The sequence below is a fragment of the Phytophthora ramorum genome, assembly GCF_020800215.1.
Source record: "Phytophthora ramorum isolate Pr-102 chromosome Unknown Phyram_PR-102_s0001, whole genome shotgun sequence".
NCBI lineage: Eukaryota > Oomycota > Peronosporomycetes > Peronosporales > Peronosporaceae > Phytophthora > Phytophthora ramorum.
The window spans coordinates 2,200,508-2,220,748 of NW_027150647.1; the positions used below are offsets into that span (position 1 = coordinate 2,200,508).

General features: G+C 54.2%; 6 protein-coding genes across 6 annotated transcripts; 2 read left to right on the forward strand and 4 right to left on the reverse strand.

Annotated features, from left to right (window-relative positions):
* Positions 1-128: 128 nt before the first annotated feature.
* KRP23_379 (Phosphoribosylaminoimidazole-succinocarboxamide synthase) lies at positions 129-1,154 on the forward strand (the record flags this gene model as incomplete). Its single annotated transcript, XM_067888467.1, has 1 exon — positions 129-1,154. The coding sequence occupies one exon, from the start codon at positions 129-131 to the stop codon at positions 1,152-1,154; it is 1,026 nt and encodes a 341-aa protein (XP_067750936.1).
* Positions 1,155-1,973: 819 nt separating this feature from the next.
* Positions 1,974-3,281, reverse strand: KRP23_380 (putative magnesium transporter NIPA8; the record flags this gene model as incomplete). The annotated part of the gene is made up of 1 exon (XM_067888479.1): positions 1,974-3,281. One exon carries the CDS (start codon positions 3,279-3,281, stop codon positions 1,974-1,976), a length of 1,308 nt encoding a protein of 435 aa, XP_067750937.1.
* A 608-nt stretch (positions 3,282-3,889) lies between these two features.
* KRP23_381 (Protein NLP7) lies at positions 3,890-4,753 on the reverse strand (the record flags this gene model as incomplete). Its single annotated transcript, XM_067888491.1, has 1 exon — positions 3,890-4,753. The coding sequence occupies one exon, from the start codon at positions 4,751-4,753 to the stop codon at positions 3,890-3,892; it is 864 nt and encodes a 287-aa protein (XP_067750938.1).
* Positions 4,754-6,862: 2,109 nt separating this feature from the next.
* Positions 6,863-10,035, reverse strand: KRP23_382 (putative ubiquitin-like-specific protease 2A; the record flags this gene model as incomplete). The annotated part of the gene is made up of 11 exons (XM_067888502.1): positions 6,863-7,241; positions 7,310-7,392; positions 7,477-7,540; positions 7,614-7,820; positions 7,883-8,050; positions 8,121-8,234; positions 8,309-8,414; positions 8,490-8,659; positions 8,720-9,501; positions 9,573-9,819; positions 9,881-10,035. 11 exons carry the CDS (start codon positions 10,033-10,035, stop codon positions 6,863-6,865), a joined length of 2,475 nt encoding a protein of 824 aa, XP_067750939.1.
* Positions 10,036-11,720: 1,685 nt separating this feature from the next.
* KRP23_383 (uncharacterized protein) lies at positions 11,721-12,225 on the forward strand (the record flags this gene model as incomplete). Its single annotated transcript, XM_067888513.1, has 2 exons — positions 11,721-11,996; positions 12,067-12,225. The coding sequence occupies 2 exons, from the start codon at positions 11,721-11,723 to the stop codon at positions 12,223-12,225; spliced, it is 435 nt and encodes a 144-aa protein (XP_067750940.1).
* Positions 12,226-12,733: 508 nt separating this feature from the next.
* Positions 12,734-14,116, reverse strand: KRP23_384 (uncharacterized protein; the record flags this gene model as incomplete). The annotated part of the gene is made up of 1 exon (XM_067888524.1): positions 12,734-14,116. The coding sequence occupies one exon, from the start codon at positions 14,114-14,116 to the stop codon at positions 12,734-12,736; it is 1,383 nt and encodes a 460-aa protein (XP_067750941.1).
* Between the last annotated feature and the right edge of the window lie 6,125 nt (positions 14,117-20,241).

Consider the following 20,241-nt stretch of genomic DNA (forward strand, 5'->3'; position numbering starts at 1 on the left):
TTGCAATTTTGGTGGCGGTTCGTGGTGTGGCATGAAGCACCATATTATGTTACGCCACACCACACAAACATAATGCGTGTTCGCTGACCAGCCAAACTTCAGAACCGCTCCGCCGTCCGTCCTCCACCATGAACGCCGCCGTCGCTGAAGCCGAGAAGCGCACGCAGACGTACCTGCCCAAGATCGAGAACGGGCAGACCCTGACGGCCACGTCGCTGGCCGTGCTCAGCGAAGAGCTGCCGAGTTTCCGCCAGATCACGGGCAAGGTGCGCGACGTGTACGTGTTCGAGGACCGCGTGCTGCTCGTGTCGACGGACCGGCAGTCAGCCTTCGACCGCGCGCTGGCCTCAGTGCCCTTCAAGAGCCGCGTGCTGACGCTCACGAGCGTCTGGTGGTTCCAGCAGACGCAGCACATTGTGCGCAACCACTTGCTGGGGGTGCCGCACCCGTCCGCGATGCTCTGCAGCAAGTGCAGCGTCTTCCCCGTGGAGTTTGTGGTGCGCGGCTACATCACTGGCTCCACGAGCACGAGCATGTGGACCAACTACAACAAGGGCAGCCGCGATTTTTGTGGCCACAAGCTGGCGGACGGCTACGTGCAGCACCAGAAGCTGCCCGCGAACCTCGTGACGCCCACCACCAAGGACGAGCACGACGAGCTTATCTCCGGCCTGGAAATCGTCCGCAGTGGACGCATGACCCAGGAGCAGTGGGACTTCTGCGAGAAGAAGACGCTTGAGCTCTTTGCGTTTGGCCAGGAACAGGCGGCCAAGCGCGGCCTCATCCTGGTGGACACCAAGTACGAGTTTGGTGTGGACCAGGCCACGGGCGACATCACGCTCATTGACGAGATCCACACACCCGACTCGAGCCGCTACTGGCTGGCCGACTCGTACGACGAGCGTATGGCCGCCGGCACGTCGCCCGAGAACATTGACAAGGAGTTCCTGCGTCTCTGGTTCAAGGAGCACTGCGACCCGTACAAGGACGCGGTGCTCCCAGAGGCGCCCAAGGAGCTCGTAAGCGAGCTGTCTCGCCGCTACATTCTGCTGTACGAGCTCATCACGGGCTCGCCCTTCGAGTTCCCGGCGGTGGACAGCAAGCCCGAGGACGAGCTGGTCGAGGGCGTGCGCAAGGCGCTGCTCTCTAACTAGAGTTGGTGCCTGCACCTATCCATATGATATTGTCGGCGTAGCAAGGCTAGAGATGGAAACTATAATAGATCCGTCTACGACCTAAGCTGGGAATATTATACATGTACAACAACACTGTTTGCTAGTATACCGGGAGCTCTTTCTGGTACATGTAGTGATTCATAGGTATGCGCAGCTTGAGTCATGGGAGCGAAGCGCGTATCCAAATGCCAGCACTGTTCAACATGGGTGTCGATGCTTCAAGGCCTCCCCAAAAAACAAAAAATGAAAATGATTTTTGCCACACTGCAACGGAAACCCGCTGCAAATCGTCTTTGGCACGCGGAAGCTGCTGAAAACCGTTACAAATTTCTTCAACTTGCGGATTGTAAAGGCATTCCATGCAATATATTCGTCTTATGCTATTGCAAGTCATGCGCCATGGTGTCCATACATATTCTCAATTGCATGTAATATCCAAACTGTTGTCCCTACCATCAATCTCTGCAGGACTCCCGACCTCACGATCGGTGAACGAATCCAAATTCTGCATGTATGTTAGCGTCAGTTTGCAGCATTTGGGTGCTAACCACTGCGTGCGCCAGGTAATGACAGTAAGTTATCGTTTGTCCATGGGTTCCGCCAACGTGTTGCAGAGAATATTGCATGGCTCATGCATCTTGTAGTACTCAGCTGCATGTGGAACCGACACTACAATGTTGACTGCAACAGCGAGAACGTTAGAAATCCTTGCTAACGTATTTTTTCAAGACAAGAGTCGATTGTAAGCTCAAATACATACGCACACATGTACTGAGTATCATCAATCGCGTTGATGCATTAGTTCCCTGAGAGGTCTCGACTTTCTTTCCTGCCTGCGAAAGATGGCATTTCAAAGATCGACAGCGGAGGGGCTACGGTTGCTGCTACTATTGTCCCCGCAGGGCCAACAGGCAGTACGGACGCCTTCGAGCGCTGCCCCAGTATTTTTGATGATGGCGGGTATGTGCTTGGCTCTGGTTGCTTCTTTGCGTGCATCACCGGCACGCCATGGTCTTGGAAAAAAGTGGCTGTTTCGCTCAGGGTCGGACTCGCTTCCCATCGAGCCTTGATGTTGCGAGCCTGCTGGCAGCGGCGAATAAAGAGCAGCATGCTAGCTGCAGCCCGCAGTCGCCTTAACGGGCTGAGCTTGTGCATATCACGATGAGCCAGTTTGACCACCCCGCTGATTGTGATCATTGCACCCAGCGAGAACATACCGAGCGCAAGCGGCTTCATGTGCGCAAACTCTTTAAAGTAGACACCACCGCCGAAGATCGACACCGAAATGAAGAAACACTGGAACACGGGCACCACGAACACGGCGTCAAATTTTTGCAGGCCGTGAGCAAGCCAGTGAATTTGCATGAAGACGCAGGCTAGCATGCTCAATGTGATGGCATAGGCTTCGAACATGTCAAACTGGTTGTCGCCCTCAATTGTTGTCTTCATGAGTTCAGCCATAGACTTGGCGAACAGCACGGACTGTGCGCCGTAGATACCCGATAACGCAGGATAGCTCACTGAATGCAGCTTGGCGTAGCGCTTGTACTCCGGCGAGCTCCTTCCTTTCTCGTTGAGCAGGCGCTCCATCCTTCGGGTCAGCAAGTACAGTAAAATACACGAGACCCCCATAAGAGTCGCGTACACGACAAAGAGGGGCTCGCGATATAGCGCAACAAGCTCGTGCACCGTATAGCATGCACTCTCCTTCTCGGCAAAGGTGGCGACCACGATGATGCCCAACAGCACGAGTGCGGTACCGATGGCGTCGGATCTTGTAAACTTCTCCTTGAGAAATAGCGACGCGAAAACAACATTGGCCACCATGGTCGAACCCCCAACGGGCGTGGCCAGCGACTGCGGCAGGAAACCAAGCGCAACGAAGTCCAGGGCGCTGCCGCCCACCACGAGCAGCAACCCGATCACCCACAGCGGCTGGCGAAAGTAGCCGCGTTTAGAGCTGACGGTGCGAGCCTTGGCTTCGCGCATGAAGGAGAACTTCTGCAGGTTCACGCCCATGTTGGTGCAGACGGAGCCCACGATGCTGAGAATCACGCCCACATACCACAGATTGCTGGCCTTGTTTTCGTGCTTGCCGCAACCCATGGCTTCGTTTAACAGCACTTCGTGCACGAGGCGATACGCTGCTTACACGCCCAGCCACTGTTGTTGTGCTCCTGCGTTTGTCCTGGCCCCATATCCATATTTATAGCGATGCATTTCATCCGACAATAGCGCTGATCTGAACATAGTAAACACTTGTCGTTTGTATGCTTCAAGTTGAAGTGGATGTAGCCACCCAACTGACTGCAGGACAAGGACGCTGTCATTGCAGAGTGCACCGACTGGCGACGAGAAGCACTGTGGCGCTTAAGCTGTGCGAAGCGACGCCTGCAGCGACAAATTTCCGAGCAGGAAACGCTAAGAAACCAAGAAACATCGTCACGGTGAAGTTCACCGGGTCGAGGCTCAAGTCAGCAATTGCGCTTTTGGATTGCGTGTCAAGACGCCACTAATGTTCTAGATCTTCCCGAACTGCTTGGATTTCTGCTGCTTATTTATCTCACTTTGCTGACTGCTAACTATCGTTTGGCCGATACGAGCATGGGTGCGCTCGCATTGACACTACCTTGCATGGCGGGCAGCTCTCTCCAACTAAACACTACACTACGACTTCAACTACTACTGCACTTTACTCCAGGCGCCGTCCCTGTTTAACACAGAATGGACTGCAGCGACATTGGCAAGCTGGCTCGACGCGTGTTGAGACGCTGGGCGGAGGGCCCAGGCGCGCCGCTGTCGGCCGTCCAATCCTGCTGCACGGGCTCGGTGGCCATCGGCGGCGCACCAGTCCCACTCGGGCCCTCTTCATCGTCGGACAAGGCGCTGCGTGTCGCCGTTGCCACTTTCTTGCGGCTCTTGGCGCGGTTGCCGCGCTTGACCATCTCTTCCGTGGCGGGCGAAGCCAAGCGCCCGGCCGAGATACCCTTGGCCGCGGTGTTGGGGTCCTGCATGATGCACTCGAGCGTGTACTCGAAGGCCGCGATCTTCTTGGCGATGTACTCCTTGTTGGTGCCCTTGGCCACGCCCAGCGACTCACGCAACATGTCGATGCTCTTCTGCAAGCTGCGGATCTGGCGGTGCGGCCAGCGTTGGATGCCGTGACGCCGGCAGATCTTCTTGAGCAGCGTGGCACAGATGCCGAACTTGCGCGCGACGGCGGCAATGGGCATGTTGAAACACGCACGCAGATCCTCGAGCTGCACCACCGGCCCGTAGCGTTTGTTGCTGCCTCGCGGCGTGACTGCAACGGCCGCACTTGGGTGCAGCTGCAGCTTGTAGGCCATGGGGCTCACGGAGTTAAAGGCGTCGAAATTGAAGACGTCAGCGGGACTCGTGGCGCCCGAGGGCGGCGAGGGCAGAGACACCTCTACGGACAGGCCAGCCATCTTGTCGCGGTAGCTGGGTGGCTGCTGCTGTCGCTCGAGCTTGACGGGATCGTCCCGCTTGAGCGACATGAGGATCTCGCCCATGAGCATGTCGTCGACACTGAGTGACGTGGGAATCATAGCGGCCATTGTGACAGCAGTGCAAGGAGTAGCTTTTCACTGGGGGTCAGATGCGCTAGACGCGGCAGATAGCGTAATGAGCGTTGGCGATGTCCATTGTGGCGACCAGGTGGGCGGGAATCGAGTGGCGCGTGTGCATAGCTTCCATTTTTCCAGTTTGACTGGGTTTCACTATGTAAGTGGGAACAGACGCTAAACTTCAAAAACCTGCGAGGCCGCATGTCGGACGCGCTTTGCTCTCCTCGCGTATCAGACGCATACAAAATGAAGGTTACACTACCTGTGAAACTCAATTGTCAAGGGGTGAAGGGATCGTGGCGCTGCACCCCATCCCTCCGCATCCCTTCGCGGTCCTTGGCGCGACCTTCGTGCGACATCGCGCCTCTTCGGACACGCGGAGAGATCTTTGCCGCAGCTGCGTGCGCGATTCCTGAAACACACGCCAGCGATGGCTCTCAGGTGGTGGCGGCGCATGTGTTAGTCATGCTGTTACATGCCCCCCCCCCCCTATTGTCAACCTCTATTTGCCATGGCCTGTCCATTCATCTAGTCGACAGACCGAGAGGGGGGCGCCATTGCCCGGCGTCGGGCTCCGATGCTTGGTCGGTCTGAGACAAAGCTGAGCTGGATTGACGCCACATCGGCAGGAGCTCTCCCGATTGGCCAAAACGAGTTTTGGCGAATGGTGTGCGGCCGAGTCTTGCGTGTCAGCTGAATGCATTTCGTCAATCGGGGCAACTTCAATGCAGGATACTGTACGACGGTCTCCGCAAAAAAGGCAAGCAACATTTATTTAATGCTGGTACATTTCGAAGAAGGTGGTCCTGGCGAGTGCAAGACAAGACGGTGGCGAACGTCACACACGTAGGAGATGAAGAAGAAAACGTCAACTCAACTGGGCAAGGCATTGCGTGTGTGTTCATTATTGCTGTTGTTACGAAGACGCGCTGACCAAATCAAGTGCGGCGCAGTCCGAAGCAACCTCACTGCAGCGCTCGCGAGCAAGCACCGTAAAGAGGGTCGACACAGAAGGTCGAGATGCTACGCCGCGACTGCGTTGGCGTCTGACGCTTAGTCACGTTAGCAGTAGTAGAGGCCCCCGAACGGCATGCCGAGACCGCAGCCGCCACCGTAGAGACCGGCGCCGAAGCGGGTCCAGTAGTTGAGCGGGTAGGCCCATCCAGGGACGCCACCGCAGCGGAAGCCGAAGCGGTAGGGTCCGAAGCCGCCCCACCCACCCCAGTTTCCCCATCCACCGAGACCCCAGCCGCCGTATCCGCCACCAACACCCCATCCGAAGCCCTCCTGGTTGTCTCCGTTCGCGTCGTGGTGCTTGGCCTCCATGGCCTCCAAGGCCTCGTTGACGCCGGCAGGTTGCTCGATGTTCTCGACGGTTCCCGTGAACTCGACGCCGTCGGGCAAGGCGGCGCTCTGGGCCACTTCGAGCGCCTCGGACGGTGACAGCACAGCCACTGCTGTTGACGGGTTTGTGGCGGCGACTTCAGCTCCGGCCCTTGCGCCGGCAACGTTGGCCGTGACAACGATGGCAGTGATGGCGATGGCGGCGAACTTCATGGTGTGCAGTGTGTCGGCGGGTGGGTGGGTGTTGTTGCTGGTGGTGGTGGTGGAGTTGCGCTGTGGGAGGCAAGTTGCGTTGTGATGACAGGAAGAGCGGGCGGGTCGGCAGGCAGGTGGACCGGACAGGCACTTTCAGCGAGCGTTTAGTGTCTTGGCCCGCGAACTGCGGTCGTCTAGTTCATCGCAAGTTTGGAGGAGGCCATCGGTCGCCATCTTTCGTCGTCGCCGATGGCTGGTTGATAGTGACAACTGCGCGGACAATTCGGGCGAACGGCGTTGGTGTCGCTGTCTGTCCGTCTGTCTGGCTGTGTGCAGGATCGTGTATGTTTCCCCGCCGCGTCTTCAATCGGAAAGTTAGGCATTTACACTATGGGATGCTTGCGGTGCTACAGCTACATGTATCGAAGAGCAGATTTTGCCCCATGATTCGAGTTACTTCGAAGTAAATAGCACAACCTGAAGTCGCCAGACTACCGTATTGCCCGTTCAAAACCGTGCTACTAATTTCCCTGCTACTGGTACGTACTCCAATGCTAAATGCTACGCGTTGGCTGCCTTCTCCTTTTTGCGCACCTGATACTCACTCGCATCTCCTTTGATGTACTGCCGAATCTGCTTCCGGGTGGCTCTGATGTCTTCAGCAGAGAACGCGCTCGACGTGATCAATGCATCAAGGTCGTCGTCTGTGACGTCCTTGCTGATCACACCTCCGTTCTCAGCCAACAAACCCAGCTCCAGACAGTTTTTCAGGATAACCTCGGCGAACTTCAACACGTACACGCCACAGTCATAGCTGTTCTCTTGGAGCGGCGCCTTCACGTTCATTGTCAGCACACGATCTATCCCGTACTCGGATGCTGATTCCATCTCATCGTCGCCTGAGCGTCCTCTGGAGTTCTCCCACTCCATACGCAAAAATCTGCCATCGACAACAAGTAGTTAGCCCAGCATCAAGAACTCCAAAAGCACGGCCACTACACTACGTACGCTCGGAGGTTACGAATGATAGCAGCTTTGCGATGGTAAGACCCAAGTGGGTCCAATACAGCGATACAGGAGAAGGCGTCGTCCTGGTGAGTGAAACCAGACGCGGCGCAGCAAACACAGGTGTGAGCTGAAGCAACATCGTTCGAAAACAATGTCGGACCACCTACCTCGTTACATAACTCAGAGCCCGCGAGGCCGGGGTTCAAAATGATGGCAAGGCTCCAGTGCACGCTGAAAGTCACATAGTAAAAGGGATTAGAACACTTGCTCAAGATCTGCACACACGTCACAGCACCCGACTTACTCCTTGTTGATAGGAATAAATATGATCGAGCGCTTGAAGAAATTGGACCGTGCAAGCCACGTCGACACGTTCTTGTACCCAGTTTCCATGCGAGCGCTCGCTGTAGAACCCTTCCCAGCTCGCAGCCTGGAGTAAAAGTGCGAGCTGAGGAATAACACCTTATCCTGAACGATCTCGTTGTCTCGAAAGTTCTCCAGCATCATGCGTCTACACAGCAACGTCCAAAAGGTCAGTGCCCTGGCACCAGCTACAGCAATCAGCGGACATACTTGAAGTAATAGTCGATGATGTTGTCGTTCAAGTAGCGTCTGGGCTTCAATCGCGACACATCGTCACCAATAATTGTCACGATGTCGGAGGTACAGGGCGGCAAAGGGTATGTAAGCAACATAGCATTGCCTGCAATGTCATCCTCATCAGCATCCTCATCCGACAGACTGCAAACATAAAGTCACATGATTAATACATGCTTGTTCGAAACCACGAACAGCGTCGATACGCCCGTACCTGTCCTCATTCTCTCCAGTGTTTTTTCGCCGCCGTGAACGCCGATCTGCACGGTAGATAAAAGGATCTTTCACCAACGCCTGGAGGTGTTCTTTTGCTTGATCCTTCTCGATTCTGCCAACAGCAACAGCAACAACAAACGTTAGTGTGCTGGGTTATGCCTACAGCATGGTCGAGATGCATCATACATAGGCATTATGTCGGTCTGGGCTCGAAGGGTGTCGATAATCTCGTCTAGACCCGATCCTGTAGCATCCTCCAACGGCCGAAGGACGAAGTATGCTTTTGAGGCATCTACAACCCATTCATGAAAACCGCTATCTTCAGTCTTCGAAGCTTGCTTCCATTAGCGATACTAATATCACGTACCTGAACCTGAAGGATCGTAAAAACTCTTCATCGCAGCTCGATCCGCTCCCGCAGGTAGGTGACACTTGAAAGCTAGAAATGACGCTTCATCCAGCAACTGTTCCATCCTATCTGACTCCTCAACATCAATTTCATTGCTAGCGTCGGCTTCCTGGGAAACATCGTAGTATCTACAGCGCACACGGCCAATCAGCTACCAAAAACACTTCATGAAAACTGCATAAACGTACCTAACATCCCGCAAGTCCTTAAATCCCAACAGGTAGTACGGCTTGAAGGGCCACTTGTCGTACTTCGCTCGAATGTTGCGCATGCACATCCGATCGCCCTGAAATAATAGGTCCACAAGACACTGAAAGAGGCCGATCATCACGTCACAGTTGTGAATGCGCGTCACGGAATGTGACTCGATGTCCTCTAGGTCGACCACCGGCTGCTTCTCTACTTGCACTTCCTTCTCCCCACTTATCTGCGAACCAGCCGATCCTTCAGCTCCAGCGTTTGTCGTGTTTTTGCTGTCGCTGATAGATTGCACTTCAGGTTCCGAGCCCGAGTCCGAGTCCAGTGCAATTGGCATCGCTGCCGATCCTTCCGAGTTCATCTTCCGTTTACCGAGCCTCGCCAATCGTGGGCTTCGAAGTGTAAACGGTTCTGCCGAGACTGAAGCGTACTCAAACGGCCGAGGCTTCGTTCGATCCCGCAAAGTGTAGTGCCTCGTTACCGGCGGCGATGTTTTCCGTTCGTTGTTGAGCTTCAATCTTTTATCCGTAGACTCCAACCGTATCCGTGGCTTGGGAGGGGTCCTAGCTGGCCTCGTATTCACCCATCCGCTAGAGCCTCTAGCTGGCTGAGAAACGTCCTTCTTGGGGACCGGTGCGCTCGCAGCTTCCAACGACGACGGCGTCTGGTACGCCAGCGTTTTCAGTGTCGTGCCCGGTCCCCGATTCCTGTTTGTATTCTGAATGGTGATCTGCGTCAGGAAGTCGTTTTGCTTGGCTGGTGGCTTGAAAACCTGCCCAAAATCAACGCACAAAGCTCAGATTTTCCCATTTCCTGCTTCCACTACCACAACAATCTCGTTACATTGTTGAGCACTGCGTCTCCGCTGACAGGGCTGGGTTTAGCACGGACAATGGAGGATCCTGGAGCACCGATGCTCTGTCCACTGGCCTTGGGACGGGTGGACAGGTACTTGTCGGAGCGTCCTCCTGGGTCCTTTTGCTCAGAGTGTCCATCGTCGCCGAAATGGAAATCGCTGTGTCCTTCCTCTGTCCAGCGGATACTGCGGCGGCGGTGGTCAAACTCGGAACTGGAGGACGCAATTGTCCGCCTGGCAGAGATGCAATATATTGAGAACAATATAAGGGCAATGAGGAGGAGATTGGACGCACCGTCGCGTGCGCTCGGCGACCTCGCTGAACTCGAGCGTGTTGGTGGAGAAGCGGTGACTGAAGGAGGAGCTAGGGCGCTGGCCAGAGGGTACCTGCGCGTGACTGGAGTCGTGGAACCGCTTGCCGAATCGCCGGGGAAGGAGCCGGTCGGCCATGGTGGCTGAGCAATATGGGGGACCAATGATTGGGCAGCTTTTTGGCAATAGTAATTATTGCACATAACTTGATATTTGTATGATGGTGTTGAATTGATTTCAATTACAATTATTGGGATGAAATAGGCAGGCAATAAGTGTTATTGATTCACGTCGATGCCATTGAGGCCACGTTGCTGGTCCTTCGTGTGGCTTCAGGCGAACCGGTTGAACGACCAACGCGCCACATGCATTTACTCTCTGTTGGCACTACGAGCATCAATATACATTGCTGCCAATGGATCCGATTACAGTAATCTGCCGGACGAGATGCGAAGGTAGAAGTCTTCTTAGCCTACCACCATTGATATGTTTTACTGTACTGTAACACACTGGTAGTTCTCTAAAAGAAAAGAGAGAGAGCCATGCTCAACTTAACTATCCTCGGCGCATGCACCCCCCCTGACCAGTGTATCTTGAAGCAATTTTGGTTTGCCACACAGTCGGCTTGCCTCTCGGTGTTCGTAAATCTCTCTACAATTGGTCAAAACAGTTTCGAATTTTGGCGAATCGCAGGTCAGCCACTCCTTGCGTTTCCAAGGAATGCGTGTCACCACTTGTCAAACCAGCAACTTCAATTTCGCTGCGGCTCCAGAGGATCACTGGCTCACTCCTTCTGGAGGGCGTGCGCAAATGTGCAGACGATACCGGGCTGTCCCTTGGTATAGAGGCCTCGGCGCTGGATTGTGGTTCCTGCACCGAGAGCTCAGAGTGGGTTTGGCGGCTGAAGTCAGGCGATGCGCTTCTTCAGTATAGAGGCGGATGAGCTGCCCCGGGCATTGTCGTTGCCCTCGGGCATGGCCGGTTGAATCTCTGCGCAGTGGATTGTTGGGCCAAATTTCAAGCACGGCCATCCGGGCACAGCTCTCGGGGCTTTGCGGAAATGTGAGATGGGAGGTAACGTGGAGCTCGCTGGGGTTTGGAGACAGACCGCCATGCTGCGGCGGAGACTCGCACCTTCGTTGCCACTAGCCACGAAACCCCCCACAGCTGGGCTTGAATGCTTGATTCAGAGCCCGCGCTCCTACTGCTCCTACTCAGCAAGCAATCGAGCAAACCAGCAAGCAGTCGATCTGCGTTGGCGACGCGTCCCGCGTTGTAGTTTCCCGGCGTTAGACTAAGATACGTGGCTACTGTCCCACTCCGTACCACCTCTTTGCAAAATCGTACACACACGGCCGTTCGTATTCCATCTTCGTTCCGCGGCATCAGAGCCTGCAGCAGTGCATGAAAGTGTTGAATCTACGCTGCAAGTCCGGCATGCCCATTTTCAAAGTTGCCTCTGCCTCGACCTCAACCCGATCCGCCGCGAATTCCCGCTCAACCTCATACTCTCTAACCAACCTTTTATTACGGGTCATTCATTTATAAAAGTCTTGCAGTACTTTAAGCTAAATACATTTCGACCTATTTAGAGAGGTAAACTAAACAATGAAGGTTTGCGGCGGTGCATGCGACGTGTTTTTGTGATGTCGCTTGGTGTCGCCGCCCCTTCTTGCCCATACAAATTTCAAGACGAAACCGGCGCTCCAGCTGGTACATGTGCAGCCGGCTCATTGTGCAAAGTCTCCGCAAGACGACAGGACTCAAATCACCACAGAGGCAGCTTCAGAGCAAATTTAGCCCACAGTGTCAACACCTTGGCCATGTCGGACGTCGTCGTGCCGTCCTTCTTCCCCACACCCACCGAGATCGCTGGCGGCCTCCGCTGGGTCAAGCAGCACCCGGTGGTGGCCACGGCCGCCGCAGCCGCCGCCACCGCCGTGAGCGTGCTCACATACCTCAAAGCTGCCGCCGAGGACGAGAAGTTCGCAGTGCTGAGCCCCCGTAAAGAGACGGAGACCGACGACCTCTGCAGCAGCACAGAGAGCGATGCATCCACGCCCACAAGAGACCGTGTGCTCAGTCCGCGCAACCTCAGCGTACGTGACGACATTTGTGCACTTTGACATTTGTACTGGATGCTAATGTCATTTTGGTTTTGTGATGCAGTTTGGAGAGCTAGACGCTGAAGCCGAAGCGACCGAGACGGACGTGTCAATGGACAACGGGGAGCTTGAGGCAGCTTTGAACCAAGCAGACGGAGACACTGTGTCCCCGCAGTGGGGGTGGTACGTCTCCACGACGCCGCCCGAAGAGTATTACCAGTGATCACCTATTTTCCATCAGAGACCAAGTGCCGTAGATTTTGAACCAAGCGTTGCGACGGACTCCCCCAAACCATTGCGGTGACCTCAAGTGGCTTTCCAAACAGCTACTGGCTGCGTTGCCAGATTGAGAAGTTGAGTTCTTCTTAGAACGGCAGCTCATGGCTTGAGCTGGCCGCACGCCCCCCGTATTCGTCCTAATATATTGAGCCCTCGCAGCGCCATCACTATGTCTATTCGCTCATTATTGGTAGATCTGACACGGTTCTGCAATTCACGTCGTCGAAGCCTACTTCGATCATGGAACGATCAACGGCAACCCGTTACCGTTTTAACGTGAGCGGCGGCACGCGCTTTTGCGGTTGCGGTGCCGTGTTCTGACCGTTGCAAGGAATTAATGGTCGAATTGGAACTGGAAAGCCGCTCACCGAGATCAACTTCAAACGTCTACGAGGAGTGGGTGGCTTGTGTACAGGATTTCTATTTGGTGTCGTTGTTTCTAGCTAGAACTATTAGGATGAGGTGGCATCACGATCGCAGGAGACTCGGCGTGTCCTTGTCGTGGTGTTGACTGCTGCGGCTTCGAGGACGAGCTGCACGCCTTGAACGCTCAAAAAGTTATCCTCGAGTCCGAGGAATCGAAGCGAAGGGCAGGTCGAGTCAGCGAGCAACCTCTGCAGCTCGTTCACGCAGTTGTCCGTGACGAGGTTGCCACCCATGCACAGCACTTGGAGCGAGTGCTGCTGCGTTTGAGCCAACGCAGCCAGAACGGCACGCAGTCCGGTCTCTCCGATAAAGTTGCGGCGCAAGTCCAGACGGGCGAGGCCAGGAGCTTGAGTGGACTGCAGCAGACGCGCTACCTCGAAAGCACCGAGGTCCGCTAGGCTGTTGCCGGAAAGCAGGAGGTCCTCCAGAAGTGGGCAGCAGCCCGTTTCCAGCGCACCGCACAGAGCACGCAGACCGTTGCGGCTCATGGTGTTCACGAACACGGAAATGAGCTGCATCTTCTTGAGACTCGGGAAGACACCGTTGCGGAGAGCACCCGCAAGCGAGAGCACTGCGTCTTCACCATCGTTAGATTGGTTCGTCGGCAGCTCGGCACAGCCCCAGGCGTAGAGCGGGGTCGCTGTAGAGCCCACTCTCGTTGCCGTCGGAGCCAACGCCAACGCGCCAGCTTTGTGCACCACGAGCTGCTGCAGATTAATCATCTGAAGCATCGGCGAGTCCGCCACCAAGCCTTGTGTCAACTGCGCCACCTCCACAGTGAGACTCCGCACGCAGCTCGGCAAGAAAGCTGCCGCGAACCGGTTCAGCATCCGTTGGCGCATCACCTCTTTGCCATCCAGGAACGAGAAGACGAGGCGTGTGCAGTCCTCGCTGAGCATGGCGAAGATGCTGCAGCTGGAAGTAGTGTAGGTGCATCGTCGACGCTTGGTAGTTCTGGCTACTTGCATCAAATTCCGTGCCACGACACGGCGCTTCCTGCTGCGCACCGCCGTCTCACTGGCGACAGCTTCGTGCACGCTGGAGGCCATGAGGCTCTGGAGTCGTCGTCGTAGGGTGGCCAGGTTGCAGTACTCGGTCAGTGAGCCAGCACGTGAATACAGCGCCAACTCGATGCGCTTGGCCAGCAGCACTGCTCTGTCGGGGGTCACGTTGGACTTGCTGCGACTCCGCGAGAGCTGCAGAATGCGCTGCACCATCACCCGCCGCTCGGGCAGGTGGCTGGTGGACTGCCATTGGATCTGTTCGTTGTGCATCGCTGGAGAGTCCTGCATCTTGGAGCTGCTGTTGATACGCTTGGCAATGCAGCGCTCCGGTCGGAGCTGCAAAGTCCATTGCGGAGCACCCGATCCCGTTGGGGTCGAGGGCGGAGTCATCACCTGGGCATGCATTGCTATCCGCCGGCAAATGTGAAAATGGCAGCTTCAGAGCGCGAGTTGAGGCTTCAGGGCCACCGAGCGCTCTTCTACAGCACCCTGGCCCTTCTCTGAAAGGCATGAGCGTTGACAGTGCCGTCGGGGCATCGAAACGTCCGGCGTGGCAAGGCCGCATCCGCACACCCAGCTGAAACCTGGGAAGAGCTGCCTCCTTGTGCTCTCGAAAAGACGAGCGGATCCCTATCCATCCGTGGACGCTCCTGCTGCGAATGCTTTCGATCTACGAAAAGGAGCGACCCCGCGGCTTACGGGCAGCGTGGCGAGTGTCGCTGGCCGAGCAATAAGCGCTCAACCTCGGTCATGCCTGACGCAGCAAGCGCTTGTGATCTGCCATTAAGCAGCCGCATGGGGCTGTGGCTCGGCTTTCGGAGCTGCAAGCACCAGCACGACTTCTACCATCAAAATACAATTCGTCGGCTCTGTGATAAGCAAGCCCTGCTCTCTCCACAGGTAGAGGCCGCCCATGTGGTGAGACTCGCCTCGTCGTTTGCTTTGCACCTTCCACTCGAATCGAATTTGCCGCTGATTATGGAGAGCGATACCAGCCCCTCGAAAACGCTTCTACTGAGCTTGGTGGCTCTGAGTAAGGCCCGACTAGAATAGGGATGTTCATTAGCGCCACCTAAAGCACCACCTGTTTTCCCCTCGAGCTCACGGTGTGCTACGGAGCTTATGGAGACCATGTCCATGTTAAAGGCCTCGATACCGACCATATTCGTTACTGCACTGTGCGTGCTAAAGTGTCCGCAGCTGCGCGTAGAGAACGCAGCCCACGCTGCAGCGTTCGACCGGTTGGTGTAGGTAAAAAATGTTAAAATGGCGGTCTCCTACATGTGCATGGTTCTTACCAAGGTTGAGCTGAGGCTGTTGGCATCGTTGAAGTGCCGCGCATTTCGCCACGAAAGTGCTCGTTCGCCACGTCTTTATTTGCCGCACGTGACCGGCGTGTCGACCGCTTGATGCAGCGAGTGCAGAGCATACGCGAGACAGTCAAACGCTTCGAAGGTAAAGGAGGATGGAATCTGTGGACCGCGCCGGCCGGACATTCTTTTGCGCGCTCGGCTGCTTCAGTGCTGGTCTTTCGTGTGGTTCCAGCTTGTGTAGGTTCATGTAGAAGCAGTCTCACCTCGCTTCTCATGTGTGACTTCAGCACGCCACGTGCGGCTTGACAACACCCAGTTTACCACTCAAGTAGGCAATGCGCAATCTGAGCCGTCCGATCGACGAGAGCGTTTAGTGCAAGGTGCTCCTTTCGACTCGAGCCACCACAAGCCCGCTCATTACTGCCTGCTAAGCGGATGCGAGCCGCCACTACCGAGCACCAGTGTCCGGCAAAATGCCTTGGCGTTCGGACTGCTCCTTTGTCGCAATAGGGTATATGATCACTGAATTCCTGCAGAGGGAACGCTCACTCGATGGCATCGCGTGACCAGAGTATCCACTGCAAGCTTGTCGCACGGACGAAACGTAATGAAGGCGGTGTGGCCAAGTTTGTGGCCTCTCTAGACCAGAGGCATCGTGAATGCCTCGTCATCCAGGCTGCACGCTTGTACAGTCGTAGCGACGCACTACCGGTATTAATCCACACTCGGAAAGGCCTTGCATACCAGGTGCTTTTGGTCGTGGTTATTGCGATAGAGATTGCTGAGCCCGCACTTCTACTTGAATGCCCACCCGAATGGTGCTGAGCAATGATATCACTCAGCCGAAGTCACCATGAGCAGGGATTGATACTGTAGTCAAATGACATATCTTAACCCTTTCGCGAACAAAGTGTGCATTTTGACCCCCTTGGTGCTCGAGTCAAAACCTGCGACCCCTTGACAGAAGTTCAATCAAGCTCCAACCCACTTTTGTTACTACCAATCACATCGCCTGCCTGGCATGACGGTCTCCCCGAACCCTTGAATACTTTGCATTATGTGGCAAACATCACTGCAAAATATGCAGTTAAGTCCGAATTTGGGCGAGATTGCGTCAACCAAAACTCAGCATAAGTGCGATTTGTCCGTGACACAGCCTACGTGGCGTTGTAGTAGGTCCAAAAATCTGTCCTCCCCTTCACCACGCATCAGTCAGCATCTTTCAATTTTGATAGTGAACTGAGGTCATTTGCTTTGCGTACTGTATAAGCTTCAGTTTTGAAGACGACAAGGAATTGGTACAACGCGCGCGTGCTTTTGTGGAAGGAGGGGCCCGCATTTCATGGCAAGATGTAGCGCATCGCATGCGCCGAACTAAGCACACTGCCGCAGCGCTCCAGCACCATTTGAGAACTATAATGCGAACTTGGGGTAATGACCTACGTCGATTTCCACCGAGCTTCTCAACTCCTGTTCGCCAGCCCCGTGGACGACCGCCTGCGGTAATGCGTCAACTTCGTGAGCAAGCTGTTGGACAAGATACGAATCCTACGACTACAAGGAGTCCACCAAGATCGCTTGCACTATTGGCCTCTACTACGATCACTACATTGTGGTGTAGCGGGATCTGTCAAAATCTGGTTAAGACTGGATCCGGCTTCCCAACAGTGCCCAGACACCAACTAACGGAGGGGGTCCCCCGATGATCCGTGATCTGCTGAACTTCTCACCTTGTGTACCCGTTGGTGGGCTGGATCTGCTCTCTCGGCGCTCCGAAGAGATGTGGTTATGTGTTTCTTGACCGTCCTGGCGGGACGCGGGGATGGGGTGGAGCAGCGCGGAAGTCTTCGCTCTGCTGCCGGTTATGGATCCAGATCCAGAGCGATTCAATCAAGCTCTGATCTGGCGGCCTGGACTTGATCCGGGGCCGGGGGTTGCCTTTGGGGTGTGGATGTCTCCTTCCTTTGCGTTACTTGCCGCTTCCTATAGCGCGGGCTCTGGGGGTTTGAGAAATCGAGAGATCTTCGGGCCAAGTAATAACTCCGTCGGATCTGGGATCTGCACTTGATAATAGATCACTAGAGTAGGTAAGATCTGGCCAATATATTATCCAGACTTACACAACCACTAGATCAGCTACTCCTTGACTTGCCAACACCTTGTAGGGCCAATGTAGTTCCCGTTTCTTGGCGGAGGCGAAGCACTCTTGTAGTTCAGGGCAAATTCGATTCTGATTTATGGTTAAGTCCTATCACATACTTTGTCCTATCCTGCATCCACTCATCTACGGTGTACGACTGACTATGCGTCTTTTCTGCCATCTCACTATCCTCCCCGTCGTCGTCTGTACCGGCTACCTTGATGTAATCGCCTGATTGCGATACCTCACCATCCCTTGCTTCACAGTCGGGACGGATCCAAGATCCAAGATCCGAGATCCGAGATCGAGATTGTCGAGCCAGATCGCGATCTGGGCAAAACTTACTGTGGGTTCAGATCCCGATCTGGTCGGCTCGGTTTCCAAAGCATCTGCTATCTCTGTGGCGCTTGATCCAGGTGCGCCATCACTTCCCCAATCTACACCCCACAGATTCTGATCTTGATCTGGACATGGATGTTCGTCTAGGCTACCTGCCGGATCTGGCGTCCGATGCGGGACCCATCTTTCATCTCGCACCTTCTGTCACCTTTCTTGGCCGTATCGTCTTCTTAGTGCGGATCCGTCAATCGGACCCGTTCTTCGGTCACTATTCCGGAACTGTGGCCATTTCACTCTTTTCCGCTCACATTTCCGGAGAGCACTTCACCACAACATCATCTCTAGACACCGGAGACACTCCCGAACAACCTGCTATTCCGCAAGTTCCAAGAAGCCCTCCTACTGCACCTGTAATAAGTAGTCCTCCGCAGGAGATCCCGGTTCCCGCATCTCCCTCTGAAGATTCTGACGAGGAACCAAGTACTCTCGAATCCACGAGCGATTCGGTGGCGCTATCGATGCCACCAGGGTCACCAGCGATGTCTCTTTCATCTGTTGAGCAAGCGGTGTCTGGTTTGTTTGCGGCTGTGTGTCGCGAAGTGGTCACACGAGACTTCAATGATCCACAACGTAATGCTGGTGAAATTTTGCCGGAAGGGGTCACCACGTTGTTGGAAGCGCTTGGACCGCTTGATGGACATGATCTATTCGTGGATATCGAGTCAGGAGTTGGCAATATCGTGGCACAAGTTGCGCTGGGTACCAACGCGTATAAAACAATTGGTATTGAACTGCGTCGAGACCTGCATGACCTAGCCATGAAAACAATGACTGATAGGGCACATGGGCATCGCCTTCGCGACCGAGCAGAATTTTATTGCGAAGACGTTTCGAACATCCACATTTCCTACACCCCACCGTTCACACATGCTACGGTCATCTACTGGAACAATGTGCTCTTTGAGCCTAGTGTTGTGGAGAAGGTGAAGGAAGAACTTTGTGGAATGGTACTGCTGCGTTTTCTGGTGAGCAGAGTGATTTTTTGTCCAAGGCACAGGGATTCGTGTCGCGATGAATTCTGTTTGTCATTTGAGCTTGTGAAAGAGTTGCAGCTTCTTTGCAGCTGGAAGGTTGACCCGCAGCGGGTGTTCATCTACGAAGGGAAGTAGCTTCATTTCCATTCTAAAATCAAGATATATACATGTTTTGTGCCCTAGTTGAGGTTTCTGCAATGATACGTCATTTCCATACTAAAATCAATATATATATACCTGCTTTGTGACCAAGTTGAATTTTCTGCAGTTGTGACACCATTTCTATAGTGAAATAAAGATACATGTTCTTTTTTATGTGTACTTATCCACGACGCAAGATCAAATGATGTTCGTCACAAATTTATTGAACGCACAGCAGTTCGACCACTACCTGGATTTCCACCATTACTGGGTCCAGTGCTTTCATTACCAATCTTGATCTTGTACAAGGGCGAGCTTGTGCGCAACTTTCCAGTTCGCGAGAAGTGTTTCTTGTGCAGATAAAAGCGATGGAATTTTTCCCAGCAGGCCCACGTGGTCTGGGGGCATGTGTAAGGCGCACTTGACACGTGCACATTTTGGCAAAGAGAGACATTGTGCAGAATGCAGACGTCCGTAACCTCTGTCGCGTATATCTCCTCCCATCTGCAGACAGCACACCTTCGCCGTTTTCGATTCATATCTTTGTAATACTGCTTCGATGATACTGCTGAACACCGACGCTGGGGGCTTTCTGACGCCCCACTACTACCAGCAACCCACACTGTGCTTGAAGGAGACAATTTTTCAGTCATATTGCCGATTCCTGCGTCAGCGTAGAACATTCGTCTTTCGCTTGGTGCCTCCTCCACTTATCTGACAATAGCTCGCATATCAGCTGCACAATGAAGTCTCGGTGCGAGTCTCGAGCTCCACTCAAATCCACAGTCAGTTTCCGGGTCAGATAGGCGTTAGCACGTGCTACATCAATAAGCGCAAGCCCCAACTTGTTATGTCACTTCTTGAAGGAGTGGCCATCGGCAAAAGAAAACCGAGCTCTAATTTGGTCGAGATGGTCAACACCCTGCATGTAAGTGTTATACTGCTTGATGCATGCTGGGGCTGTAAATCTCTGCTTTTCAGCACGGACTTGACGATCCACAGTAGTCAACGTAGAATCATCAGCATTTGAGATCACTGTGACAATAGCACTGTCGAACCACGACGCCGCTACCATTGTTCGATCAGCCGACACACCTTGACGTGAAGCTCCACGAGTGCAATCTTTTCCCCCCAGGAGAACATGCTTAGGGAAATGCGCGCTAGTTTTGCGTACAGTACCACGAGCATAGAGACCCTTGAGACGCAGTGCGATAAGCAGCTGCACCGAGGTGTAATAGTTGTCTGAGTTGATGATTCGCCGGGTATGGTAGACTGGCCGCGCGACTTCCATCACACATTGCCGGATTGAGGAAGACCTTGCAATTTCCTCACTCAAAGCCTGAATCTCGTCTGATGCCGACACTCCATCCAAGCGGTTAGTGATATCACTCTGGCAATGTAGTTGAAAATTCAGCGATATCCACGATGTAGCGCAGCAAAGCATGTAGATCCGAAAATGATACTTTCCTGTAGGTTTCATAGGATTATACACAATCAGTGGTTTGCCATACTTTGAGCGACATGCAACGCTTGCTTCATCAAGTGCCATATCGCGCCCGATTT